Genomic DNA, 27,395 nt, shown 5'->3' with positions numbered 1-27,395 from the left:
CTTTTTGTTGTGTGTGGGTTTCTCATTGCGGTGGCCTCTCTTGTTGCAGAGCATGGGCTCTAGGCCCGCGGGCTTCAGTAGTCATGGCACATGGGCTCAGTAGTTGTGGCTTGTGGGCTCTAGAGCGCAGGCTCAGTAGTTGTGGCTCACGGGCTTAGTTGCTCCGCGGCATGTGGGATCTTCCAGGAGCAGGGCTCGAACCTGTTTCCCCTGCATTGGCAGGCGGATTCTTAACCACTGCGCCACCAGGGAAGTCCAAAAAGGCTATTCTTTATTGAGTGCATGGAACACTACAATAAGCAATTATACATGCATTATTTCATTAATCATCCTAATCACCCTGCAAGTGAGGAAACTGAGAATAGTTCCTTTTGAAAATAGAGCTTGAAGACAAACATGTGACTGTAACCCTTGCACCCCAAGATATAACCCTAAGAAGCTTTAATCAGGAAATCTTCCATTTTGGCTTGATGCCTTTGTACCTAAACTGAGTTTGCCTTGAGTCATCCAGAGTTATGAGAGTGACCAGGGTTACAGTTTAATAAAATGACCAGTCGATGTCTTATAATGGAAAATGTATGGGCCAAAGGAGTCAACAATCTCAGGGGTGCTGGTTCCATACTGAGTTATGTGACCTATAGGAGTCATTTCCTTCTTTGATGAATTCACTTCCTTTTGGTCCCCTCTAAAATGAAAGGCACTTCCAGCCATAGGCAAGCGTGAATCTCGTTAGGAATATAGATTTTCAGAGAGTCTGGATCTACTTCAGCAAAGGCAGACAGACCTCTGAAACTAGCCAGGGACTTTTCAAGGTAGAAGGAGAAGCTGAGCATCTGTCCTCAAACTCAGTTCTAAAACTTGGGTGTTGGATTCATAGCATCAGTGGGATTTCCCTGTTTTTTTGCCCACACTCATTAATGGTGTGAGAGCCTGACATGTTAGATCTGCTCAGTAAATGTATTTTTATTAAATGCTTATGAAAGCTCTTTTATTCTTTAACACTGTGGAGGGTTTTCCCATCAAATATCACCAGATATATTTAGTGACAGTACTTCTGTATGATCTTCTCCTTCAGCTTCAGTAGTCAATATCATTATCCTCATATCACATTCAGCCTTGCTTCAGGTTCTATGCATTGACCCAGATGTTTCTTTACGTGAGACAAATTACTAGAACCTTAAAAAATCTTTCCCTTTCTAACATCAGTGCCTATGTGTCATTTAAATCTATTACTGGGGATTTTCAAGGAAAGAGTCTTAATTGAGATTTGTCAGATTTTGTACTGCTATTAAAGCTAATCAGTTTTCTTCTCTTGAATTTGCTTTTCTAGTAAAGCATTAAGAAACACTTCAAATCTATCAAAATGGCTTATGTTAATATAATAATCCAGAGTTTACAAAGTGCTTTTTACAGCTTTATCTCATTTAATCCTCACAACAATTCCAGGGGTAGGTGTAATCCCCATTTATAGATGTAGAAACTGAGAAATGAAAAGGCTAAGTGACTTGATCAGGGTCTAATGACTGATAAGACGCAGAGCTAAGACTCAAGCCTTGGTCCTCCAATTCCAAATCCTGTGTCTTTCCCACTATACCATATTGCCTATAACTTCTCTTCTTTTGTTTTAAAGGCATCATGTTTTATGATCACCTAAAATTGGTTGAGAGTCTAACCCTTCATCTGCAAGATCTCATCAACTTAATGATAGTCCCTGGGACAGTGTCACCATGACTGCAGTACTCATCTTTGAACCACTACTACTATGTGGTTGTTTGGGATTGTGCTGTCTAATCTTTATTTTCAAATAGGGTAATTAGTGTGTGGTGTTTGTTTCTGAAGCAGGCAGCCAGCAATTAACAGGAACAGGCCCCAGCTAGAAGAGGGTTGTGTTTACTTCTTTCAGCCATCCAGCTGTGGCACAGCACATGAAGTTTCCTCTCTGTATCGTCATTTCCAGCAAATGTTCTTCATTTCCTTTGCTCTGATGCCCCCAGTCCTCAGTCTGTGGGGAAAGGTGACTGCATTTTTGAAGAATGCTCTGAATAATTAGGGGCTCAATTTTTGTGACAGCACCCTAAGTTTTACCACGTGGACTCCCCGCTTACTTAGTAAAGTCATCTAGGACCAAAAACACCATCAAATCTGGCGTAGGTTCCTGCCATGCCTAGGACATGGGGAATCTGCAAGTTTTTCTCAGGATATGAACGGTATTTCCTCTCTGGTAACTTTGCAGTTGGCACCAACTATTTCTTTTCACTTTTGACTGTAGTTCTAGTCTAAATAGTCTCGGGCTCTGGTTCCAGCCTCCTGTGATTCTAATCCCAAGCAGCCAAGATCAGACACTGGGATATCTCTTTACTGGCAGCCCCAGACTTAAGCTTTGGAAATTGTGGGAAATTTCATTCTTTGGGCACATAGATCTTCTGATTCTACCATACTAGAGTTCTCCCTGCTGAGTAGACGTGGAATCGGTAATATGAAGGAAAGAATAATGAAAATAGTCCTTTTTGTGTGTATAATATTTTAGTACTTACAAAATGATTTTATATTCATTATCTCATTTTTTTCTTCCTAATAACCCCAGGAAAAGTGATTAAGACCATCAAGTCTGGATTTACACTGCCTCAGTTTGAATCCCAATTCCAACATTCATAGCCATGGGAAACTTACTTCATCTCTCAGTGCCTCAATTTCCTAATCTATCAAATTTAGACTACTTATTTCAGAGGCTTTTTGTGAGGATTAAGTGAGATATATTTATAAGGCACTTAGAATAGGGTATTACAAAAAGTTGTTGTTGTTGTTAGTTGTTGTATAAATAAGTTGTTATTATTGTATAAATATCAACAAGAAAACCAAGGCCCAGAGAAACTAGGTAGGGACAATGGAGCTGAGATTAAAACACAAATTATTCTTACTTTGTGCCTGTTCTATCTACACCATCTCAGCTGCCTCTGAAATCAATACCTTGCATTGTATATAGGTAGATTTGATCCTAGAAACTCTGGACATTTTACTCTCATTGTTTATTATTTAAACTTCCATATGAAGAGACAGAAAGTACAGGGTTTATTATCTCTACAAATAAAAAGAGGCATAGAAAAGTCCTAGTGACTTAGAAAATCACAGTGTGCTTGATTCTTACTTCTGAGTGCGTATCAAATGCTCTCTTGGAGTCGAAGAGACATGCTGTACTTCTTTTTCCATTTCTTCCTCTCCTGAGTTTCCAGCAGAGAGGACCTTAAGTGAGCAGAGATTCTGGAATAGGAAAAATAAAACTAGTAAGTGCTAGGAGAAGAGTGGGCACTCTTATGGCACAAGGCACTCTCATAAGTGGTGAGGGAGAAGAGTAGTTGAGAGGTGGGGAAGATAAGGCATTCCTTGGCAACACTGGAAAACATTAGTATACATCCTTATTTACTGCATTGGCTGTAGCAGGGAGGTGTGCTAATTCCTAAACTTCATCTAAAATTAATAGCAGAGGTGTTCCCAATTGGGCTTCCTATTGGTGCATCCTTTGTTTCATTATTTGATTTGAGCCCTCTTCACCTTGACATAGGTTCCAGGGAAAGTGGGGGCAAGGGACAAGAACAGATTCAAGAGATATTTGGGAGATAGATTTAATCCTAACAAAAAGCCTGTTAGTCATCAGATGTTAGTATCATTAGTCTCATGGAAGAGAAGTAATTTGCACAAGGTCATAAGGTAAACAGCAAAACATCAACTCAGGTCTTTTGACTTCAAGTATAGAGATTGTCCCAGAATATCATGTATCCTCCCCATGCAGGTGGGGAAATGGTCCAGGTAATTAATATCAGAACTGAGCCTGGGACATAGGCAGTGACACTGAGAATTGGACCTTATACTGATGAAGAGATGCTACAGATTAGGCAGGCTCTCTTTCCTTCCTTACATAAGGAACCATATTTAGCTTTTTAATAATTCTCTAATATTTCTATTTTCTTTAGGTTATTGTTTGGAAGCAATGAGTTTAAAACCTTTCACCTACCCATTTCCGGAGACGAGGTTTCTTCATGCAGGACCCAATGTGTATAAATTCAAAATTAGATATGGCAACAACATCAGGTAATTTTAAAACTAGGAGGGGGCTTCCCTGGTGGCGCAGCGGTTGCGCGTCCGCCTGCCGATGCAGGGGAACCGGGTTCGCGCCCCGGTCTGGGAGGATCCCACATGCCGCGGAGCGGCTGGGCCCGTGAGCCATGGCCGCTGAGCCTGCGCGTCCGGAGCCTGTGCTCCGCAACGGGAGAGGCCACAACAGAGGGAGGCCCGCATACCACAAAAAATAAAAAAAAATAAAAAAATAAAAAAATAAAAAAATAAAACTAGGAGGGTAGTCTTTGCAAACACAGGTTAGTACCTTCCCACAGGTCATTCCTTCTCTGCCTTCACCTAGTCCAGGAGACTGGCTGAAGCAGCACCTTGTAGGACTCTTTCCCAGGTGTTTTGTGTTCTATATATTTATTATTCATATAAGTTTTTAAATTAGCAATGGCATACCTTTGGGGCGGTGGTTCTCAAATTTTTTTATCTCAGGACCCCTTTGCACTCTTAAAATTGAGGATCGCAAAGAGTTTTTGATTAAGAGGGTTATACCTGTCAATATTCATCATATAAAATTGAAACAGGGGCTTCCCTGGTGGCGCAGTGGTTGAGAATCCGCCTGCCGATGCAGGGGACACGGGTTCGTGCCCCGGTCCGGGAAGATCCCACATGCCGCAGAGCGGCTGGGCCCGTGACCCATGGCCGCTGAGCCTGCGCGTCTGGAGCCTGTGCTCCGCAACGGGAGAGGCCACAACAGTGAGAGGCCTGCGTGCTGCAAAAAAAAAAAAAAAAAAAAAAATTGAAACAGGAAAACTAATAATTACTTATTAATTTTAAAATAATATAACATTTTATTAAAATAACTATATTTTTGAAAAATTAATGAGAAGATTGACATTGTTTATATTCCCAGGACTTACCCCAGGAATGCAAGGATAGTTTAACATACAAAAATCAATCAACATAATACACCACATTATTAGAAAAAAGAGAAAAAAAAACACATGATCATCTCAATTGACACAGAAAAGGCATTTGGCCAAATCCAGCACCCTTTCATGATAAAAATACTCAAACTAGGAATAGAAGGGAACTTTCCCAACATAAAGGCCATATATGAAAAACCCACAGCTAACATCATGCTCAGTGGTGAAAAACTTAAACTTTTTCCTTAAGATCAGGAACAAGATAAGGATGCTCACTTTCATCACTTCTACTCAACATAGTACTGGAGTTCTAGCCAGAGCAATTAGTCAAGAAAAAGAAATAAAATGCTTACAAATTGGAAAGGAAGAAGTGAAACTTCTCTGTTTGCAGATGACATGGTCTTTTTTTTTTTCTTTTCTGGCTGTGCTACGTGGCTTTGAGGGATCTTAGTTCCCTGACTAGAGATTGAACCCACGCCCTCAGCAGTGAAAGCACAGAGTCCTAACCACTGGACCGCCAGGGAATTCCCGACATTATCTTATATGTGGAAAAACCTAAAGAATCCACACAAACTAACAAAAAATTGTTAGACTTTATCAATGAATTCAGCAAAGTTACAGGATACTAAATCAACATCAGTTGATTTATATATACTAGCAACAAACACTCTGCAAAGAAAATTAAGAAAACAATTTTGTTTACAATAATATCAAAAAGAAAAAATATTTAGCAATAAATTTAACAAATGAGGTGCAAGACTTGCACACTGAAAACTACAAAAAATATATTTCTGAGTGAAATTAAAGGAGACCTAAATAGAAGTGTATCTTTGGGAATTCCCTGAGTGGATGGGACTCAGCGCTTTCCTGCCAGGGCCGGGTCTAATCCCTGGTCAGGGAACTAAGATCCCACAAGCTGTGCAGCGAGGCCACTTGATTTTGTAACCTGAAGTGTTTCCTTGGTCATTTGGAAAATATTGGTTCACTGGCTTATGCAGATTGTTCAGATGTCAACACATTTTATTATATAATATCAAAATATCATATTTGCTAATATCACTACCAAACTTGTCAGAAAAATGTCTAAGTATTTGGAAGCTGTCAACCCCACAGTGCTGGATAGAAGTTTTCCAAAATTCAAAATTTTGCTTGAAATCCCAAAATTTATCCTTGACAACAAATACTGTCAGTTTGTTTTCCTTAAATTGATAAGCTCACTGTTCATTTTTGAGAAAATGTCTGTCACATTCCCAAGTCTGAATAACAATCATAGTTTATCTGTCAGCTGATCATTCAAGTAAAATATCATGAAAAAGCAAGTGGTTCAGTTTGCAACTTAAACAGTTGTACAGGTACTTTTTCTCAAGACAACCATCATCTTCTGGTATGCAGCAGAAATGCTTTATGCATACTTCCTGTTTTATCACATAATATTAAAAAGACATGTATTCAAGGGTTGAGATTTATAGAATTATTAATTTTTCACTGCTTCCTCTAAGATATTAAATGAAACTGGAATTTTTTTCCTGTGTGGTGGTAAAAATGACTACAACTGCTAGTACAGTTTAGTGCAACTGGCTAGATTTGTGCTGAGGCACCAGCAATTTTGCCCACCACTGGTTTTGCACTACAGATTACAAATGTTAACATAGTGAAAAAGGCAAATAACATCTTAATATTATTATGAAACTAGTTTTGCCCTTGGAGACTCCTTGAAAGGGTCTTGAGGGCCCGTAGAGGTCCACAGACTGCACTTGTACAACTGGTCTAACAAATTATTATCTTTCACAGTGGAAATTTCAGGTCTTGGCGGGTTAATGGAGAAGATATTTTGGTACAGCCTTGTACCAATTCTCAGACCACATCACCTAGGTGATCACTTCTTCCCTTGAGCACTGGGTCAGCACACACAATTGTTATTTAGTTATGTTTCCTTAGCTCAATGGAAGTTTCATTTTTGCTCTACTAGAGTCTGTTTTCTCCAGAGCTTTCCTTCTTGGCTTACTTATCTCTTGTCTGTTTACCTTCTAGAGGGGAAGAGGTAGAAAACAAGGAAGTCATCGTCCAGGAGCTAGAGGTAGGGAAAGAAGCAGACAACTTCTGGGAATGTTATTCTTTGAACTGAGGATGCGTCCATATTCAGATTTCAGTTATTTCCTGCAAACTGAGTCACAACCTCCACTTGATTACTTGGCTTCTCCCTGCCACATTTCCTCTGTAAAGAAACTTTACTGTTTTTTCAGGGAAATTAAAGCCTATACTCTTTCTCAATTCTCCTAGTTGAAGTGTCAGCACCTTTGAGGCTAAGAGTTATTTTGTTTCCACTAGAGTTCCCAGCCATGGGCAGCTCTCTTTTGTGGCAGCTGGCATAGAGAAAGCTTCCGGAGGACTGCAGCCTTCCAGGGCTCTGGGAAACCTCACCATCCCAACCACTGCCTGGTACTTGACGTTCAGGAAACTCAACTGTAAATACACAGACAAGGCTGCTGTGTCTTCATTTTAATTGGAAACATTTGCAATTGCTTTATTCCCACTTCATTTTCATTCCTTTGCTACCCAGCTCCTCTAGCTTTAGATTCTCCCACAAGAAGAAGACAGAGAAGGTGGGCAAATTCGCAGATTGGTGAAAGCATTGGAAAAGAAATTAGAGTTCTGGGGGATGGCCCTGATTCCAGTCCTGGCTGAACCACTAATTAGCAGTGTGAGCCTTGGCAAATCATTTCTCTCTCTGGGTCTTAATTGCCTCATTCATAAAATGAGAGTTTTAAACTAGCTATTCTCTTCTAACTTCACAACTGAGTGATCTATGACTGTTGTGATTTATGAAGTCATACGTTGCCACATTTCAAAGAATTTGAATATAATTACATACACAAACATAAAACTCTGTGAAACCAAAGTCTTAAAGGTACCTGTGGCTCTTCAGCTGTGTGTTGTAAGATACATTAGGATCTTTGAGGACTTCAGAGGCATCATTATAAATAACAGTTATTTTAATATAGGACCATGACAGTTTTCTGCTTATTTTAATTATGAGTAGAGCAGAAGTTACTTCACTTTGCTTCCCTTAATATGGGCAGAGAAAGGCTCAAGGCAGCATAGTAGAGTGGAGAGAGCTTAGACTTTACAGCCAGTGAAACCTGTGTTTGAACTCTAGTTCTGCCTTCACAGTGTGACTTTGGGAAATTTGCCTGCCTTCTCTGAGTCTGTTTCCTTACCTGGCAGTGAGATTGATAGAGAATATCAGTTTTCAAGGTTGTGGTGAGGATTAGAAATGGATGTATGCAGTGCCTGCCACACAGTAGTTCAACTAAGAGTAGCTAGAGAGCACTTATATCCGTTTATAATCATATTTAAAGTTTCTGAAATGCTTTTTATATGTTCTTTTTCTTACTCTGATTAGTTCTGAGGCAGATGTTATCATCCTTTTTCACTCATTTCGAAAACATTTTTTGATAGGCAGTTTAGTCTAATGGTTAGGAGTGTAAGCTCTGGAGCCCCACTGCCTGGGTTCATTATCTTAACCCCATCATTGCTACCTGTGCAGCCTTCCATGAGTCATTTTACCTCTTTGTCTTAGTTTCCTCATGGGTAAAATGGGGATAATAGAAGTGTTTTTCTTATACGGTTTTATGAGTGTTAAATTCATTAATATGTATAAAAACAAAAATATTTGCCATAGTGATTACTCAATAAATACTAGCTATTAAAATTATAAGCTAGATACTATGCTAATAGAGATCATACAAAGATGAACATGACACAGTTTCCATTTTCTGTGAGCCCAAATATGAGGAAAATGAGGCTTAGAGAGATGAAATGACAAAACTGACACTGAAATTCAGATGTTTTTCCCATAGAAATTTAGTAGTCTTTTCATGATACCAATTGTTTAATTAGTGTATACTAATAAGCATAGGTTAATTAGAGACTAATCAATTCAGATTTAAAGAGAGTAGAAGAAAAGATTTGACTTAAGCAAGAGCAAAATAAGTATATGTAAATAAATACCAATATTATTCACTAATCCAGTATATATTTGTTGAGGACCTGTTATGCTTCATCCACTAATGGTAGACACCATAGAAGGGATGCTAAGATACATCAGGTGTATATTCTACTTCAAGAAGATTTCTCAGTAAGGAAAATAAAGATATGTACATGGAGGGAATTCCCTGGCAGCCCAGTGGTTAGGACTCAGCCCTTTCACTGCCGGGGCCAGGGTTCACTCCCTAATCAGGGAACTAAGGTCCTGCAAGCCACAGGGCATGACAGAAAAAAAAAAAAGTGCATGGAATATAGGAAAGGCCCAAGGCTAACTACTGTGAAATTTGAGACTAATAGTTAATAAAACTCGGGAAATCAGGGAAAACTTTCTGGAGGAGATGGCTTTTGAACTGTATCATAAAAGGATAGGTCGAATTTGGCCATATACTGATGGGTTGAAAGGGTATTTCAGGCAAGAGCATAGAAATAGAGAAGCAGAAGGCATATTCAGGGAACAGCAAGTAGTTCAACTTTAAAAACATATAGCGTATGGGAAGAGCAGTGATAAGGACAAATTGATAGATTGGCTGAGATTAGACAGTATTAAAGTCATTTCAATTTTTTTTTTTTCAGGATTCTATTCGTGTGGTCTTGGGAAACCTGGATAATCTGCAGCCGTTTGCTACAGAGCACTTCATTGTATTTCCCTGTATCCTTTCTTTACTGGGTGGAAATGAACTACAATTCACACTGTAGATTCAAATGGAAGCAGCAAACCCATAGGCAGTTTGGAGGGTAGGTCAGGGAAACCAGAGGGCGTCTTTTCCCTAAAATAGTACTCAGGGATTCGTACTGGCTTCTTTCCTCACTCCTTAGCACATTTCCCAGATAAAAGCAAATGGGAGAGAGTGTCCCACCTGAAATTCAAACACAGAGAGATTGTCTTGGTCCCGTATCCATTTGTTTTCACTCTGTACGTGGAGATGAAATGGTTTCATGAAAACCTGTCAACTGGTAAGTAGAATGATAGAAGTGTAGGTGGTGGAGAAGAAAAAAGGGAAGGTTGAACATCCATGGGTTAGCAGTGCAAGCTGAATATGGTGAAACAGTCAGCCAGATTGGGCGCCAACACTGACAGTGCAGAAGTCAGGAACATGTGCTCCAAACTAGACTGCCTGCTTCAAATCTTGGTGGCTTTGCCACTTAATAGCTCTGTGACCTTAGATTAATTACTCAGTCTTTCTATGCCACCTTTGTGAAATGGTGAAAAATAAATAATAGTACCTATCTCAATGAGTTGTTAAAAAGATTAAATGTATAAATACTGGAAGATGGAAAGTACAGTGTGACTTAGAATGATCACTCAATGAAAGATACTTATTATATAAATAATTCCTCCATTTTAGAGTATTTAATGACTTTCACTTTAGTAGTATCTTAAAGATATCTCCCAATTTTTAATCTCTGGGGGCCACCGCTATTTTTACAAATACAGGGATAAGGAGACACCTGCCAGTTTGATTTGAAAAAAGGTACAAAGGCCTTACCTCAAAATATCTCCTCAATTCATTTGTCACAGCTGCTGCAAGTTCCACTTTTTTTCTTTCATAATAGGGATCATCCCCTTTTAAGTGACATATAGTTAGAATATAGTACGAATCAAACTATTTTTAGCTTGTAGATGACAGTAGTTCTAAAATAAGGGAGGAAAGTTTGAGGACACAGTATTTGTAGGAAAAGTGGTACCGGGCGGTAGGGAAAAGGGCATGCGCCAAAGTTTTGTCTAGGACCAGTTCTAAGACGTCAGTGATAGTCAGAAAGTCTTGATCCATTATGACATTCAAATTTTCTGTTGCAGGAAAACCAATAAACAGCAGTCCTCTTGGGTTGGTAAGTTTGCCTTTTCTGTAAGAAATGAAAATTGCCTTTATTGCCTTCTGTTGTCCCAAAAGTCCTGCTCTTGTCTCGTCTTTTATGCCCCTTGGTTGTTGCCCAAGTCCAAACAGAATTGTATACGTGAGACATTCTTTTTCCCCTTGGCTAGATTTCTGAGACTGTCTATCCTTACTTGCAAAGCTGGTGTTAAAAGTTGCCTTTGGCAATTTAAAGATGGGGAGTTCTCTTCACTGTGCCCTCATATGAGCAACTCTGGAAAAGGAAGAGTCACAGGAAGTGTGGTTCCTCTCTAAAGGTCCTGGCAGAGAGGAAAGCAGCAGAAGCCACAATGAGGAAACGAAAACACGCAGAAGTGCCCAGCTCCCCAACCAGGCCAGGGCTGGACAGGTCAGTGGTTTTGGCAGAGGGGCTAAATCCTGCATCCTAGTTAGGCTTTGCCAGCTGTTGCTGCTGGTTGATCTTGTCCTTGGGTGTGTCACTCTCTGTCTCAGGGCTTCATTCATACCTGCCTATTCTAGTGGGTGGACTAAGAGAAGGAAGCAAGTTGATGTTTGCAGTGTAACTGGAACACGGTCCCTTCCTCAGCAAAGTAGAATTCTTCTGTTCATCAAGATGAAGACTGAGGGAATTCCCTAGCAGTCCAGTGATTAAGACTGTGCTTCCACTGCAGGGGGCACAGGTTCGATCCCTGGTTGGGGAACTAAGATCCCACAAGCCGCATGGCACGGCCAGAAAAAAAAGATGAAGGCTGAGAGCAAATGTAAACATATCTGTACAATTGAATCCAACAAATAATCAGTGAGTACTTACTATGGTCGTACTATAGGAAAACACAGAAGGCACAAGATATGAAGTCCCAAAATATTATCCAAGAACATAGAGAAACCCTCTTTTGAGGGTTTCTCAAAAGAGTGAGAATGAATAAAATATAATCTTATTTTACCCAGTTAGTAGTAAGCTTTTGGAACTCTACCCTAAGAGGTAGTACAGGCTGAAACATAAGTGTCTGCAACAGGATATGCATCAATTACAGGGTGAGATGCTGCGAATTAGGGGGAGTGTTGAGCACAACCCTTAGCATGTTGAAGTTGCTGTTGTAGAGGCTACTTATTTTCTTCTTCTGATTCTCTGTCAGGGACAGAATGAGTCAGTAAGACAATTCAGTTGTTCATGTGAGCACCCAGAGAGGGATGCTGGAATAATCCAAGGTGTGGTTTGCTCCCAGCCCAAAGTGCTTTCAGCCCAGGTTCACAGAAAGCAGCTGTTCTTTTCCTGGTACTGTGTGGGCCCCAAGACATACAGGAGCAGTGAGGTAGACCATGAAGGAGCTGACCCCTACACCCTCCAAATGCACACATCGGTGAAGAGTTAGGAAATTCCTTTCCCAGCCAGGTGGGAAGTGAGGGTACTTGGAGGTATGAAGCTTTGGTCAGTTCCATTTGACTGAATTATCCATGGAGATGAGGCCTCACATCTTCCCTTTCTCTGTGTTTTGATGCACAGCCAAGTATTTCAAAATCTGATACCTGCTGTCAATCACATTTTCCCTTTCTCAACCCCTAGATCCCAAAATGTCTCAAATTGTGATTCTACTGTGAATTAAAGCATCACCCAGAGAGAGTTTGGCCACACGATTTATTCTGCAGGCCAGGAGTGGCATAAAAATAGCCAACCTGCTGAAATATTCATTTGGGCCACATTTGCTTGAATGTGGTGATGTTGCTGCTGCCAGTAACACTTCCTGGGCTTTCTTCTCCCACCTCAGGCCCAAGAAGGGGACTTCCAGGCAAGGGCTCAGCAAAAGGAAGGCCCCTATGGAAACCATGAGGGTAAGCACCAAAATGGAGACTTCGAGACTCTTGGCTATTTCTGCTCAATTACAAGTCAGGATTCCTGTTACCAGCACATCTTGATCCTTAGTACAGACTGAATTCACTGGACTCATTCTCACGTTTCACCATCTGCAGAACAGCTTTCAACCATTCCACCCTCGCCACAACCTCTCCTAAATGTAGCTGCATAATACACACATTGATGAATCCTTTTGTTAAAAGGTCTTCTCTTAGCTTAAAAAGCTGCTTTCTTATACTCTGCAGCTGAAAAAGAAAATAGATCTGTTGAATTGAGGTGGGATCCAGTTTAGAATTTTTTTTAGAAAACTTTTTGCCTTCATCTGCACTAGACTCTGAGTCTGGGAACATCTTGTTTTTTGTTTTTGTTTTTGTTTTGAAATTTTGAATTTTATTTTATTTATTTTTTATACAGCAGGTTCTTATTAGTTATCTGTTTTATACATATTAGTGTATACATGTCAGTCCCAATCTCCCAGTTCATCCCACCCCACACCCCCCCCACCCGCTGCTTTCCCCCCTTGGTGTCTATACGTTTGTTCTCTACATCTGTGTCTCTATTTCTGCCCAGCAAACCAGTTCATCTGTATGGGAACATCTAGTTTTTACAGACAAAATAGGTATATGTCAGCACAGGATACTGGTAAGAGAAGACTTCATTTACAGCAGTGATGGTCCAGCCCTAATAATATTTGATTTCATTTTGTGAGGTCTGCTCTCCATTTAGATATTCATACATCTACTACTCCTCCATTTCAGGACTCCTTTTCCATAGTAGTCTCTAAAATAGTGCGCTTTTTCTTGAAATAGCTGTTATTTGTGACTTTTCTTACTTCTCTGCCATCGCTGCAAAGCAGCTCTGACCTTAGGTATTCAAACATTCCCAACTCACCTCCCTCACCTTCCCAGGATCTATAACATGATCAGTTATCGAACAAACATTTACATATGCATTCATTCCACAAACATTTATTGAGTGACTCCTATGTGCTAAGTACTAGAGCTATCACACACACTCTTCCCGAAAAATGCCAAAAGTGTAAAGCTGGGCAGACATTACTGATAAATGTGCTACGTGCAGGAATAAAGGAAGCACAGGGTACAAAGGGACCACAAAGGAGAACCTCATTCAGACCAAGTGGTGTGAAAGAGAGTTCCCAGAGTAGCTCAGAGTAGCTCAGAGAACTAAGGCTAAGAGGAAAGAGTACAGTGCTTTTGGTGACTGGAAGCCAATGCACCTGGCGCTTAGAGTACAGTGCTGAGAAATGTCACTGGAGAGGTCAGCACGGGCTGGATCCTAAAAGGCTTTAAAGCCAGCTTCAAGATCACAGGAATTCCCTAAAACATTTTAAAGTAGAAAAGTGAAGTGATTTTCATTTCTAAACAATTCTGTCTCCTGTTAGCAAGGCATTGTGTTAGGTGCTGGGATGCACCCAAACATATAAAACCTAGTTTTTTTCCAGGAGCTTAGCATTTAGTTGGAGTAGCGTGAACCCTTAAAGATGAAGACCTCTGCCTCTGTGGCGGGGGCAGGGCACAGAGCCCTGTTGTGCCCATGACCAGCTGGCCCATGGAGTGATTTAAAGCAGATGGTTTCCCTCTTCTGTACTCTCATCCTTTAGAGAGGGAAGAAGAAGAAGATAGAAAGTACAAGAAGAGTACATGAAGCTCTGGAGAACAAAGACACTTTATACAACCAAGATAATTACTATTAAAGGAACATTTCCCTCACTCCCTACCCTTTGTACCTTCGTATTCTTAGTTTGACACATCATCTCCCTTAAGAACCCACAGTTTCTTACTCAACATAATTACCTTTTCAACCTGATACTGGGTTTAGAAAAAACTCTGAGCAAAAAAAAAAAAAAAAAAAAAAAAGGAACATGTTTATTGATTTTGACTCAAAGCCCAAGCAGTCTCCATTGTAGACCCTGTTCCCAGAGAGCAGACTTCTCCTATATCACAGTGATCACAGGGACTCTTAGTGTAAGTCACTCGAGCTGGAAGAATTGAATTTACTCCTACGGTCCAATGCCTAATATCTTCTCTTCCCTTTGGGGGAAGTTACGGTGTAGAAACACAGTCAGTGGGGATTGTGTGGATCTGTACACATGGGGAGCCTGTGCAGGGAAAGCTTCGAAGAATACAACATATACCTGAATAAGGTCTCTGCTTCGTAAGAGGTGTTTTGAGGAGACTGGGACGGAAGGACAGCCTCATTCCCTTTGTTACTTTAGCTCCCAGATCTAGAGATCCAGACTTTAAAAAGATAAAAAATGGGAGAGAGCAGATGAATGGACCAGAAGTGAAACGGACTGCCATGCACGTAGCTTTTTTTTCAAGCCTCTGCTTGAACTGCACTTCTAAGCAGATCTGACCCTGAACATACAGCAGACAACCTTGCATCAGGTTTTCAGGGTATTATGTGTTGTTGGATGTCCTAGATGGTACCCTCAGTCTTAGTTCAGGCTATAATGGTTTTCCTCTCTTAACAACATTTGCCTGAGGAAACCTCTATCAAGATTTCAGGAGAGCACAAAGGCTGCCTTATGAGGGAAATTTCCCCTGGTTCAGAGGTAGGCTATACCTCTGCCTCATAGCCTTTGCCCTTCTGGTCCCCACTACCAGCCTTAGTAGATGCTTCCATTAGGGCCAATGCAGCAGTGTTTAAACCCCAAACCATAGTTTCCATACCTTACCATAGTAAGTTTGCGAGAATCATTCCCTCAAGCTAGAAATCAGATCTAGGCCCTCTAAATTTCATCTCCACCCTTCTGGAAGAGATAAGAGATAGTCTCCTTCCTCCCCAGAGTTACCTTTCACTTTTATAGGAGTATGATTTCGGTGGCTGCCTATGTTATGTGGTCTGGGATTTGAGGGGTTTGTGGAATAGCTTAACAGAAATATCAACTTATGCTTAGGATGGGGGATCTGTCCTAACTTTCCTGGGATTGCTGTGCCTCTGCCTCCTAGATACACCCTTGCTATAGAATTCTTCACCAGCGGGACTTCCCTGGCGGTCTAGTGGTTGAGAACCTGTGCTTCCACTTCAGCGGGCATGGGTTCAATCCCTTGTTGGGGAACTAAGATCCCACATGCCGCGCAGCATGGCAAAAGCAAAAAGAGAGAGAGAGAGTTCTTCACCAGCAAAGTGGTTCAAGAAGCTCCCCAGCACTGCCGGGCAGTCCAGCCCTCAGGCTGTGCCTGGTGAGGGGAGCGGCCAGTCGGCAGAGATTCTCAAAGGAAATGTATCAGCCATGTTTCTGGCTACCAGGGTGTCTCCTAGAATATCTTAGGCTTGGAACCAGGTTGTAGGATATCGCCTTCAAAGTACAAAGGAAGGTCTATAGAGCAGTAGACAGAAATAATAAGATTGCTTATGCCATAGTCATGTGTCTGCTGCCCTGGCTCTAGCCATGTTGATCATATTTACATGTTAACGGCAATGTGCCCTTGTACATCATGTCCCTTTCTGGAATGCCCTGCTCTCTCTGACCCCTTGATGCCATCCACCAAGGCCCCATTTAAATAACACTTTCCCTGTGAAGTCTTCCTTGCCTAACCACTACCCACTCTATTCATGTCCTCCTCAGTAACCACGGCACTCTATATAGACTGATGGAGTAGTCTTATCACACTGACTTAGAATATTTAGTTTATACGTCAGTTTTACCACATAGATTATACTTTTCTCCAAGGTAAAGTAAAGGTCCTCCTGATTTCTGAAACCTCAATATTCTGTCCTTGGCAATAGTTGGCACTCAGAAACATGGAATGATAAGGTGTACCCAGCTTGGTTTGTTCTTGGCTCTTAAATATTATGATTTTAGAGAGACAGTGTTTGGGAAGCTGATATGGGAAAAGGACAGTCCTATGGAAGGAAAAATAGAACCTGCCTGGGCCGTCAGAAGGCAGGCCCCAGCACTGATGTGATATCACCTTACCAGCAAACAGCATTCAGACCACCAAGCTGTAAAGGAGTAAAGTTTAAGACATTTCTTGGTCTTTTTATCAGAACAGAGAAAGAAAAACCCAGCAGGAACGGCAGGAGACCCCAGCATTTGATATCACTGATGTTCAGGACCAGGGTAGGTTCTGGGAAATTCCTACGTATTCTACTCGAATAATCAACCTGTCCTCTTTAGTCGTCTGATGAGCAGAGCAGCACAGAGCTCCGAGTCTGGACACGCTCAGTGGGTGATGTACCTGGCTCCCGTGGAGGTGCTTGTTGGCTACGCTCCAGTCTTGGGGGAGGCTCTTGAGTAATAGAAGCCCCCGCAGTTCCCAGAAGGAGTGAAGGAGGCAATGCATGTCCTTCTTGTGCTTCTGATGGCGAAACTGATGCTCCCACAGTTTCAGGACATTTCCGTATTGTGTGATAAGTTTTACAGAAAAGTTGGGAGGGATATGTTTCACTTTTCTATCCTGGAGAACAATCTCTGGGAAGCTGTCTCTCCTCCTCTTCCCTTTGGGGCACTAGTGTTAATATTGAAGGTGCAGGTGGATGCTTGGCAAGGGCTGGGAATGCATGTTGAGGTATCGCCCTTTCAACTTGCTGATCTTTCACTCAGCATGAGGATTCGTTATGGATGCGGTTATCACAGGTGCAGTCCTGTGAGCAAGTAAGTTCTTCAGTAAGTTGTCATTCCATATGTAGATACACCAGCCATGGTAGGTGTCTAGGATTTGAGCAGTGTAAAAATCTCAGGGGCAGGGCTTCCCTGGTGGTGCAGTGGTTAAGAATCCACCTGCCAATGCAGGGGACACGGGTTCAAGCCCTGGTCCGGGAAGATCCCACATGCCACGGAGCACCTAAGCCCATGCACCACAACTACTGAGCCTGCGCTCTAGGGCCCACAAGCCACAACTACTGAAGCCCACGCGCCTAGAGCCCATGCTCCACAACAAGAGAAGCCTGCACACCGCAACGAAGAGTAGCCCCTGCTCCCCGCAACTGGAGAAAAGCCCACGCAGCAATGAAGACCCAACGCAGCCAAAAATAAATTTATTAAAAAAAAAAAACTCAGGGTTCTGACTTTGAAAATACTCCAGGGTCAGACTAGCACCTTACTGAGCTGAGATGAAATTGGGAAGGTCAGGACAAGCAGTTCACCTGGCTTCGAATAATGCTGGTTTGAGGCTGCCCTGGGCTCATGCTCGGTGTCCTGCCTTCTCCTGCTCACATAAAAGTAGCCTGAGGACTGACACCTTTTCCCTGCCTGAGTGTTTTCCTTGCAGATTCTAAGCGGGGGGACAGCCGAGCAGGGAAGATTATCCCACCACTGCAGCAAAACGATCCACCTCCTCCTGAAGGACGCACGGAGCTGGGAACCAGTGGCTTCTTTGGGTTTCTAAGGTAGGATAGACTTCTCTCCTGCCATCAAACTGAGACCCAGGGCAGTCTAGCTCCAGAGCCTGCCCCACTGAGTCTCTCAGGGAAATTAGAATACAAAAGAAAGCAGATTACCTGCATAATCTCTATTTTGTGCGGGATAAATGATGGAAATGAAGTGAGCATTAGGGCCCTAACTGTGAATTTAACAAAGACTGTGTCTTGTTCATTTTTACACAATCTACCCCACCCCGATGTGCCCAGCATTGGACCTGATTCCACAAATGCTGCTTGGACGAAACTATTCTGATCGTGCTTGGGTTATTCAGATGATTTCGTTACCAAAATTTTTCCATTCTCCCCTCTGAATCTAGGCTGTCTTCAGAGTCCTTTTTGCAGAATACAGTTAGCAAATCCCTTTATCTATCTAGAGCTCAGCCATACCATTGCAATTGTTCTTCTTTATTTCCACCTCCTGAGTATACTCTAACTTGGGTACCTTTTCAAATGCTGTTTCAGACTTGAATTTCCATTCAGTGGTCTCAGAGCAAAAATTCCCTAGCTAATAGTGGAGCCCTAATGGGACCTGGGAGAAGGGAAGTGGACCTCTAGAGTCTCAACCTGCTCTGCTCTTCTTCCTGCAGCTCTCTCTTTCCGTTTCGGCATTTCTTCAGAAGGAGCAGCCAGTGAGCCTCCTAAATGCAGCGGTGGGAAGAGCGTTATCTCTTGCAGCGACTCCTCCCACTCCAATCTCTGCTTATGACTTTCCAGTCATGGGGAATGAGAGCCCCAAACTCCCTGAGTCCTCTTGTGGGTTTGTCCTTTACAATGGAATGTCCATTTGCCTCTTTACAATGGAATGTCCTTCCCCAGTTTAAAACACTAAGAATGTAACTTTCTAAAATGCTCTAGTCTGAGAATTTTACTGCCCTATGAGCCAGTTAGGTCTTTCATCTGCAGCACTTAGATTTCTAATGAAAATAAATTATTTATGAAGAGTTATTGACTGAATTTTAGTGGAGTAGAGAGAGAGCGCGAGAGAGCAAACTCTTTCCTCAAGATATAGGGAAACAATGCCTGAAACCTCCCCTGGGTCTCCCTGGTTGTTGTTGACAGAACAGTTTGGGTAGGTGGGGTCTGTACCTGACCTCAAACCTTAAACTCCCCTGGCCAGGTTAGAGAATGGGGTTTTGCAAGACTCAATGTCCCGAGCCCTGCTGACCCTCAAGAAATCATGTCTCCTCAGTTCACCCAGTTTGGCCCCAAAGTGCAGTCTCTTAGTAGGTAAGTGCTTCTCACCTAGCTACCCCTTTGGCTTCTGACAGTAATGCAGATTCGTTTATTGGATCAACTGGAAGTCAGTGTAGGTTAGGGCCAAAGGAATCATTTTGTAACCGGAGAGATGTCCAGTATTAGAATGGGCCATGTTGTAAGGTAACAAGCCTTTGTCAACCCTAGTCTTTAAACAGAGCTGATTATCTGTCAGATGCTGGAAGTTACTCTCGGCGGGTGGGAACGCTGGGGCTGGACTGCTAAAGTCCCTCAGAGACCCCTTCTTCTGATGCCTTTCCCTTGGCTGGGGAGGAGAGAAGAGGTGGGCTGCTGAAGGGCCTGGGACCTGAGGGGAGGAGGGCCAAAGGGGAAGTCGTCGTGTGAGAGGACTGGAGGACTAGGGACAAGCTGCGTTTACAGCCTTTGCCCTGCTGTCCCAAACACAGCCCACTTTACAAAGCTGTTCAAAGGCACAGCTCCAGAATCTGGAGATCTGAGCACCATTCTGACTTAACAAGCTTATAATGAAGGCTTGGCAAAGTCACTTTCCTTTCTGGTTCTTATTTTTCTCATCTGGAAAATGAAAGGGTAGGATCTGATGAGCTCTCAGTGCCCTCCAGCTCTGGCAGCCTGTGGTTGGCTCTGCCTCTCGGAGCAGGTCATTGAGCCAGTAGCCCTGGGGTGTGTGGGGACAGAACCACCACAGGCTCCCTTCTGATCGCTACCCTGCCCCGGCCCCTGTGGCTCCTGCTGACTAGGGGTCTTTTTCTAACTTGCCACATTCTTGCCCCAAGTGTAATTTAGCACCAGGCATGAATAGCAGGAGATCTGGGTTCCAAAACAGCCCTGACATGAACTAGCTGGGTGACCTTTAGTAACTTTCCTTCTCTTGAGTCTTAGTTGCCTCACCTGTAAAACCAGAGCCAGGGCTGGACTAAATGATCGATTTGCTGGGGTTGATAGCTTCAGGCACTTCCAGGAGTCAGGTCCCTGTTTGTCCAGAAACTAAGGGAAGCCCCACTCTGTAGCTGACCCCCAGAATGAGAAGTCATCCACTTGACAGTGAAAGTGAAGCTCTGAAACGGACTTAGCACCAGCCCCCTGACTCTCCCTGGCTCTGCCACCAAGCATCTCTCAGGAGACCCCCCACTGATAGCATTTCCGTTGTCCGTAAGAATCTCCTCTCCACCCTTTCCTTTGCAGTGGGTAAAAGAGACAGGCAGGGCTGAGTTTAATAGTTTTAAGGATGGGCTGGCAAGGCCCTAAACAGAAGTGTCCTGCCCAAGGTCACATAGCAAAGAAGAGAACCCAGGTGGCCACAACTCAGCCCAGTGAGAGCCCTCCCTCCCCAACTGCACACACGCTGCCTACTCCACCAGCTCCTGGGCTTTTCTCTACACCTCACTTCCCAGCCCTGGGCCACCAGCAGCTTTTGGACATAGGGGAAGCAGAAACCGCCCTAGAGGACCACACCTCAGAGAAGAGCAGGATCTCCCAGGTGGTTTTGCTTGTGAGGCTTCAGGCAGAGAAGGCAGGCCTGAAAGCCGATCTCCAAGAAGGCGTGGCTCCAGAATGATGGCAAATAAAAACCCGGAGAGCCAGCACCGCCTGGAGACCAGCAGGAGGCCAGAGGAGCCACTCAACAAGCCACTCAGCTCCTGGGCCTTGGAAGTGGTGAGCTCACTGAGGCAGGAAGAGCCCTGGGAGGGCCTGGGGACTGCAGATAAGGGTCCTGCGGGCAGATAGATGGGGCAGATGGAGGGAGGCAGAGGTTTGTGGTCCAGGTGGTGGAGGAAATTCCGGGGGAGAATCACGGCAGTGGGCTGACACACAAGTCACACTGGGACAGCTGTGCACACGCATCCAGAGAGACACGGGCAGACACGCACATCCACATGCACACGCACCCAAAGGCAGGTACGAGGAAGAGACAGCCCCTCACAGGCAGGCCTCACCCCAGTCAGACAGACCAACCTAGCCCCGCCTCATTCACCTGGAGGCATGCAGTATTGAAAGAACTCCCCCTCCTACCTGCACACCCATCTAGAGACATCCAGCTACCTACTGTGTTTCAGATGCCCATGGCGTCCCCGCAAACCCTGCTCCTCTGCCTGCTGGTCCTGGCGGTCACTGAAGGCCAGGGTCAACAGGCAGCCATCCCAGGCTGCTACTTGCACTGTAAGTAACCCTGGGAGCAGAGAGCTGGGTGGGAGCAAAGAGCTGATGGACGGGACAGAGGGGCAGGCAGCACCCTCGAGGGACCCAGTGAGGCCCAGGCAACAGGAGCTGGGCGAGCCTTCGCCAAGGCACCTTCTACCGCTCGCCTGTCTTCTTCTAGCCTTCAATGTGACGGTGCGAAGTGACCTCCAAGGCACCTGCCAGGGCTCCCATGTGGCACAGGCCTGTGTGGGCCACTGCGAGTCCAGCGCCTTCCCTTCCCGTTACTCGGTGCTGGTGGCCAGTGGCTATCGACATAACATCACCTCCGTCTCTCAGTGCTGCACCATCAGCAGCCTGAGGAAGGTGAGGGGGCCCAGCTCGGTGGTGCTCGTTGCGGGGAGGGAGACAGAGGAGATGGGGATCTAAGACGGCCTGAGCAAGGGGACTGGAACAGACACCCACCTCTCCCACAGGTGAAGGTGCAGCTGCATTGTGGGGGGGACCGGAGGGAGGAGCTGGAGATCTTCACGGCCAGGGCCTGCCAGTGTGACATGTGTCGCCTCTCGCGCTACTAGCCCATCCTTCTCCCGCCACCGTCCCCTTGGTCAGAGGGTTTAATGTTGGAGTATATCCTACATATCCTGAACCTCAGCAAGGACAACAGCGCCAACCCTGTGAGAAGAGGGGCGTTTCTGCCTCTTCCCCGCCTCTGCCTGGCTTCCTAACCAGTCCTTCATCATTTCATCTCCCTCTTTGTCCTAAAATAAAGCAAGCAGATCATGAGTTTCTCTCTTTATTAAATCTACCCCCAGCCAGGGAAAGGGGAACAGACCATGGTTACCGTGACCACCCCCCGTTGCCCCAGGACACAGGGAATCTTCGGCCTGTGCCCTCACCCCTCCCCCTGCCCAATAAATAAAAAGGGGACAAGGATGTACAGGGCAAGGGAGGGGAGGGAAGGAAGGAGGGTGCCCCAGGCCCAGGATAATGTCTGTGTTGCAGGTGAGCTGGGGGAGAATAAATAGACCATGGATCCCATGGTGGGATGAGGAAGGACCTCCCGCTGGCACAAGGTGGGGCAGGTGAGGGGCCGAGTCCCCTTGCCCTAGGCTGGGAGCAGGGGGTGGGAACCTGCCTGCAGTCTGTAGCCCAGCTTTGTGGGGCAGAGGCAGATCCCCAATGGCAGCTTCCTGGTCAAGCTTGCCCTGGTCAAGTCCTGCCAGGAGGGCCTGAGAGTTCTGTTGCCAGGACCCCCATCTCTCCTCCTCTCCCCCCAGTGGAAACTGGCCACGCTGGGCCAGGCAGGAAGCCCTCCGAGCCCCCTCTGGCAAGGCCAGGAGTAGGTGTGTATCTCTCTGGACCCCTGGGCAGGAGGAAGGATGGAGGGACTGACAGCTCTGGGTTTAGCTCCTCCCCTTCTGGGGATCTTTAGCTCTGACCTCCACCAGTGGCCACCTGGGGTGTAAGCCGCTGGAGCGGGACCTCTTTGGCCCCCTGGGTCCCCTGTAACCGGCGCAGCCGTAGCTCCTCCAGGCCTTGCCACAGCTCCTGACGCTCCTGGGCCTTCTGCTGTTCCCTGGGGAGAGGGTGAGGCAGTTCCCTTACCTGGGGCCCCACCTGCAATTCAGCCTCCCTCACCACCACCCCACCTGCAAAGAGACTCCACTTAGGGGAGAAGGCACTAAGGAGAGACTGGTCCCAGCCTGTGGTCATGGAGTAAATGGATCAGCCTGGCCCTGAGAGGCCCCAGCTGAAGGATCGGATGCTCCATCCCTGCAAGAAGTACTTGGGAGGATAACTGGAGGATGCAGGGGATAACTGGGCTTGGGTGCCCCAGCACTTGGCAAAAACATAGGGAGAGACTTTAAACATCTGATCAGATGGGATGTGGGTTGTCCTCTTCGGTTCCCTCCAACCATTAGGAACTGGTTCTTTTCTGCTTTTCTCCCCTCTCCCTCCATGTCCAGCCTCCCAGCACTCACTGCTGCTTTTCCAGCTTGTAGGAGGCTGTGAGCTCATCAAACAGCTTCCCATTCATCTCCATGAAGGTCTTGAGCACATTGTAGATCAGAGACACAATGGTTCTTGGCAGGGTCAAGGGAGGGGGTGAGAGATGAAAGCAATTTCAGTTGGGTCCCACCTCCCCCTCTGGCATTCTGCCCGTTCCTGGGTCCCAAATACAGCATGCAGCCCTGAACACCACGAGCGCTGCCCTCTGCCTGCCCCTTTCACCACCCCTCTGCCATCTTCGGATGCCTTCCCTGATCCTCTCCAGCTAGCAGTAACCCCAGTTCTGGACTGGCTGGCCCTGCCCCAGGTTCTGTGGGTTAGGTCAAGGCCTGGGCACTCACTGATTCCAGTGCTCCTTGGAGACTTGGTAGAGGGTCCCAAACACAGCAGGCAGCACAGTATGGCAGTTGTCCTCAATGAGGCTCAGGATATACTCATTGTTCCAGAAATACAGAGCCCGCTCTGCAACCTGGGGCAGCGAGATGGCAGAGTAAGCGCCTGGCAGGGGCTTCCCTGCACATGCAAGGCCTGGTATCCATCCCCAACCCAAAACCCAGTGCGCCCTGCCCTCCACACACCCCGTCTTCAGGGCTCATCTGACCCACGGGAGGAAGCAACATGGTGAGGTGAAAAGAACACTGGATTAGGAGTCCAACGCTCAGAGGTGAATCCTGGCTCCACTACACACTGCCCACGTGACTTTGGACAGGGTATTTAATCCCTCAGCCTCTGTTTTCAAATCTGTAAAGTGGGGCTAATAATAGCTACCTCCATACGGCTGTTGTAAGAATCAAATGAGGTATTCAGTAAACTGAAGTGCCAGAGTCACTGTGAGGAAAAATTGACAACCACCAGCTATGGCTCATAAAAATGAGAGCAAGTCTGCACACACGTGTAGGAGAACACCGGCTACAGCCAGCCTGGATGGTGTGGAGAAGCCTTGCTGGGCTCTGAAGTGGGGCTAATGAAATCTAAGGCCGCTAAGAAAGCGGAAAAGTGATGACAACCATCCGTCCCGTTCATGGGCGTTTGCTAAACATCCATTTCAGTTTACGAAATGTGTTTATGCTACCATCTCTTCAGTTCTCATCACCACCTGTTGGCCCATTCTACAGATAAGGAAGCCTGATCTGACTCAGAGTGGAGAAGTGATTTGCTCAAGGCTCCTCAGCCAGTGGGAGGTGGATCTGAGGCTTGACGCTAGGTCTCCTGAACCTAAGTCCAGCATCTCCCCATTATTAGACCCAGGAAGGCCCAGGGGAGAAACTGAGGGCAGAGGAAGCGGTGTTAGGTCAACTTGCCAAACTTACCAGTCCATACCCCGGCTCTCACCCCCACCCATTCCGGCCCCATACCTGGAAATGGGGGCTGGACACACAGCGAGCCACCTGCTTGAAGAGGGGCTCCTGGATCTTCACGAACTGGGAGGGCTCAATGACATCCAGAATCTCTTCCATCTCCCCCAGAAACATCACCTGGGGTGGGGGTAGGGACACAGGGAGCAGCAGTTCCCATCTCCCCTGACACACACCTGACTGCCCTCTGGAAGCTGAGCCCTCCCAACCTCCCTGTGGTGGACACCAAAGCCCTTCTTCATACCTCCTTCTGGGTACAGGTTTTTGGCCAGTATTTGAGCAGCCCCCGGATCACCTGTGGGAGTTGAGGCAGAAAAGAGTCAGACCTGCAGGGGTGGGGGCTTGCCCTTCCCCCCAGAGGTACTCACATGCTCTGTCAAAGTGGCATCCTTCTCCAGGAACTGTACCACACAGTATGCCAGCTGCAGCGGGGCGCGGCGAGGGTGGAGTAGGCAGAGAGAAAGAGGACAGGGGTCAGGAGGGGACCAGGACAGGATGCTAGACTTTGCTCATTTCCTATGTCTATTCTCTTATTCACCAATCATTTACTGACCACCTAGGATACACCAGGCACCATGCTTGGTGTGCGGGGACACAATAATGACCTCACAGGGGAAACGTTCAGCAAACTAGCCCTTACAAATTTTACAAAAGGTTCCTTAACCGGAATCTGTATCATGATCTATGGGAATACAGAAGGAGGAGAGCTCAATGCTGCCCAGGCAGGTCGAGCGGGAGGGGGCTGGGAAGTCTTCAGAGGCCAATGTCTGAGACCGGCCTGAAACGATCATGGGGATTCTCTCAGGTAGACGGAACAGAATTAGTCAAGAAAAAGGTGAGAGAGGATCCCGTGAGCTCACGCTTTAGTGTGACTGAAATCAGAGTGTCAGGCTGGCTCTGCAGGCCCGGGTGGCTGCCCTGACTCTGTCAGGACCTCTCTGCCGTGGCAGGACCAGGCCTCGGCCTTACCTGGGCGTGAAAGACAGACAGCGACTTGACAGAGTGCAGGGGAATCAGGACTCGAACCAGAAACTGCTTGTGCTCGGTCTTCAGGGGCAGCGCAAAGCCGTTGATGATGCTGAGGAGGGGGCAGAAGAGATGAGGAGGGTTGGGTTGACTGGGCCTCAGTCCCTCCTCCCAGAATCCTGATGCTCCAGCTGATGCCCAGAGAGAGTCACCTTCCTAAGATCTCCAGCAGCTCAGCCACGCCATTGAAGTGCTCGAGTTCATAGATGAACCTTTGAGAGGAAGAGAAGGATGCAGAAGGGCTCAAGGCAGTTGGAGCAGGCCCAGCCCTCCTCTCTGTCATCCTGCCTGCCCACCCCCAGCCTGCATATCAATCCATCTCTCTCCCCACCCAGAGGCTGTGCTCCCTTCCCAAAACCCCAAACCAGGCCCCACTGAGATCCACACCCACTTTTGCGGTACGCGGGCCCCTCACCGCTGTGGCCTCTCCCGCTGCGGAGCACAGGCTCCGGACGCGCAGGCTCAGCGGCCATGGCTCACGGGCCCAGCCGCTCCGCGGCACGTGGGATCTTCCCGGACCGGGGCGCGAACCCGCGTCCCCTGCATCGGCAGGCGGACTCTCGACCACTGCGCCACCAGGGAAGCCCTACAACTTACTTTCATACTAACACGAGGAGTCTGACGATGGACCTCAGGGGCCCCCAGTGAACTTTCTGAGCCTCCCGAGGCAGCCCCTCTTGACGCCCCCATGTTCAGTCTGGATCCTGACCTCCCACTTGCAGCCAGAAGAGAAACTGGAAGCTGGGCTCTGCCGGGAAAGTGGCCTGTGCTCCTTGGCCCTTTTGACCTCAGTCTGTTTCTCGTCTTCATGGGTCGGATTTACAGCATTTATGAATTTAGTGATGGTCACCCCAAAATGGCATCTGGCTGCCTAAGTCACTGAGTAGTGAAGATAAGCTATGATCACTCCAGGCAGCTGGGAAATGGCTGCAGCTATGGAAATCCTGGTCGGAGTCACAAGTGACTATGAAATGTAGTAAGTTTTGTGTGCTGTCCAAGGAATTGGAGGTGGACCACACTCCCAGACACAGGTCGGGCAGAATAATACATCTTCATTCCTTAATTTTTGCTAAGCAGACATAGAGCAGTTTTCACTTGGGATGGGACCTAGGGCCGTTTCACTAATTCCAGGGGTCGGTCAGAGCATGGAGACGGTGGCCGTGACAGCCCGGGCCTTCATAAAGGTAACTGCTCAGGGTTTCGTGTGGTGCCTCCGTACGCGTGGAAAGCATTTTCAGCGGACCTTGCTTACTACTCCTTCTCCAAAATCATGCCTCCAAAGCTTTACTGGAACAACCAAAGCAAAGCAGCACGTGGATTTGATGTGATCGAGATTGATGCTATACACCCAGTCCATAAGTGGCAAGAAACTATTCTTCTCTCCCCTACGGCTCTGGGATTATAAAAGGAGTATGGTCTGAATTGTGACTTTCAAACTATATTGACCATGACCCACAAGAAATACAGTTTGTCTTGTAATCTATTCTACACACAAACACACACACACACACACACAGAG

At 45.9% G+C, this 27,395-nt stretch overlaps 3 protein-coding genes across 6 annotated transcripts in view; 2 read left to right on the top strand and 1 right to left on the bottom strand.

Moving 5' to 3' along the window:
* Positions 1 to 227: 227 nt before the first annotated feature.
* Positions 228 to 19,028, top strand: MAJIN (membrane anchored junction protein). 2 transcript variants are annotated; one of them, XM_055091462.1, is made up of 10 exons: positions 228 to 4,086; positions 7,020 to 7,065; positions 9,609 to 9,684; positions 9,864 to 9,989; positions 10,834 to 10,865; positions 11,167 to 11,258; positions 12,637 to 12,700; positions 16,737 to 16,809; positions 17,960 to 18,077; positions 18,698 to 19,027. In XM_055091462.1, the coding sequence occupies exons 1-10, from the start codon at positions 3,986 to 3,988 to the stop codon at positions 18,741 to 18,743; spliced, it is 774 nt and encodes a 257-aa protein (XP_054947437.1). In that variant the 5' UTR covers positions 228 to 3,985; the 3' UTR covers positions 18,744 to 19,027. The 2 variants fall into 2 exon arrangements, with proteins under 2 accessions (XP_054947437.1, XP_054947438.1); XM_055091463.1 differs by lacking the exon at positions 12,637 to 12,700 and having other exon boundaries at positions 18,698 to 19,028.
* A 1,817-nt stretch (positions 19,029 to 20,845) lies between these two features.
* On the top strand, positions 20,846 to 22,194 carry GPHA2 (glycoprotein hormone subunit alpha 2). Its single transcript, XM_007119243.4, has 4 exons — positions 20,846 to 20,999; positions 21,401 to 21,503; positions 21,664 to 21,848; positions 21,959 to 22,194. The coding sequence occupies exons 1-4, from the start codon at positions 20,898 to 20,900 to the stop codon at positions 22,058 to 22,060; spliced, it is 492 nt and encodes a 163-aa protein (XP_007119305.2). The 5' UTR covers positions 20,846 to 20,897; the 3' UTR covers positions 22,061 to 22,194.
* Positions 22,195 to 22,265: 71 nt separating this feature from the next.
* PPP2R5B (protein phosphatase 2 regulatory subunit B'beta) overlaps positions 22,266 to 27,395 on the bottom strand; it is an 11,406-nt gene continuing 6,276 nt past the window's right edge. For all 3 annotated transcript variants that reach the window (XM_028500960.2, XM_007119242.4, XM_055091461.1), the window contains exons 7-14: positions 26,029 to 26,088; positions 25,820 to 25,928; positions 25,219 to 25,272; positions 25,095 to 25,145; positions 24,851 to 24,970; positions 23,837 to 23,964; positions 23,468 to 23,569; positions 22,266 to 23,061 (exon numbers count right to left, since the gene is read on the bottom strand). In XM_028500960.2, the coding sequence (XP_028356761.1) occupies positions 22,914 to 23,061; positions 23,468 to 23,569; positions 23,837 to 23,964; positions 24,851 to 24,970; positions 25,095 to 25,145; positions 25,219 to 25,272; positions 25,820 to 25,928; positions 26,029 to 26,088 (772 nt within the window). In that variant the 3' untranslated portion in view covers positions 22,266 to 22,913. The remainder of the gene's footprint in view (positions 23,062 to 23,467; positions 23,570 to 23,836; positions 23,965 to 24,850; positions 24,971 to 25,094; positions 25,146 to 25,218; positions 25,273 to 25,819; positions 25,929 to 26,028; positions 26,089 to 27,395) is intronic.

This window comes from Physeter macrocephalus, chromosome 16, assembly GCF_002837175.3.
Source record: "Physeter macrocephalus isolate SW-GA chromosome 16, ASM283717v5, whole genome shotgun sequence".
NCBI lineage: Eukaryota > Metazoa > Chordata > Mammalia > Artiodactyla > Physeteridae > Physeter > Physeter macrocephalus.
The sequence above is the reverse complement of the archived record's forward strand: the minus strand, read 5'-3'. Positions and strand labels throughout refer to the sequence as shown.

Excerpts from the sequence above, each read along its gene's own strand:
- GPHA2 (XM_007119243.4), top strand. The coding sequence starts at position 20,898 with ATGATGGCAAATAAAAACCCGGAGAGCCAGCACCGCCTGGAGACCAGC. Across the intron at positions 21,504-21,663 it reads CCCAGGCTGCTACTTGCACT|CCTTCAATGTGACGGTGCGA; the intron begins GTAAGTAACCCT and ends GTCTTCTTCTAG. Across the intron at positions 21,849-21,958 it reads CCATCAGCAGCCTGAGGAAG|GTGAAGGTGCAGCTGCATTG; the intron begins GTGAGGGGGCCC and ends CCTCTCCCACAG.
- MAJIN (XM_055091462.1), top strand. The coding sequence starts at position 3,986 with ATGAGTTTAAAACCTTTCACCTACCCATTTCCGGAGACGAGGTTTCTT. Across the intron at positions 4,087-7,019 it reads AGATATGGCAACAACATCAG|AGGGGAAGAGGTAGAAAACA; the intron begins GTAATTTTAAAA and ends TTTACCTTCTAG. Across the intron at positions 7,066-9,608 it reads TCATCGTCCAGGAGCTAGAG|GATTCTATTCGTGTGGTCTT; the intron begins GTAGGGAAAGAA and ends TTTTTTTTTCAG.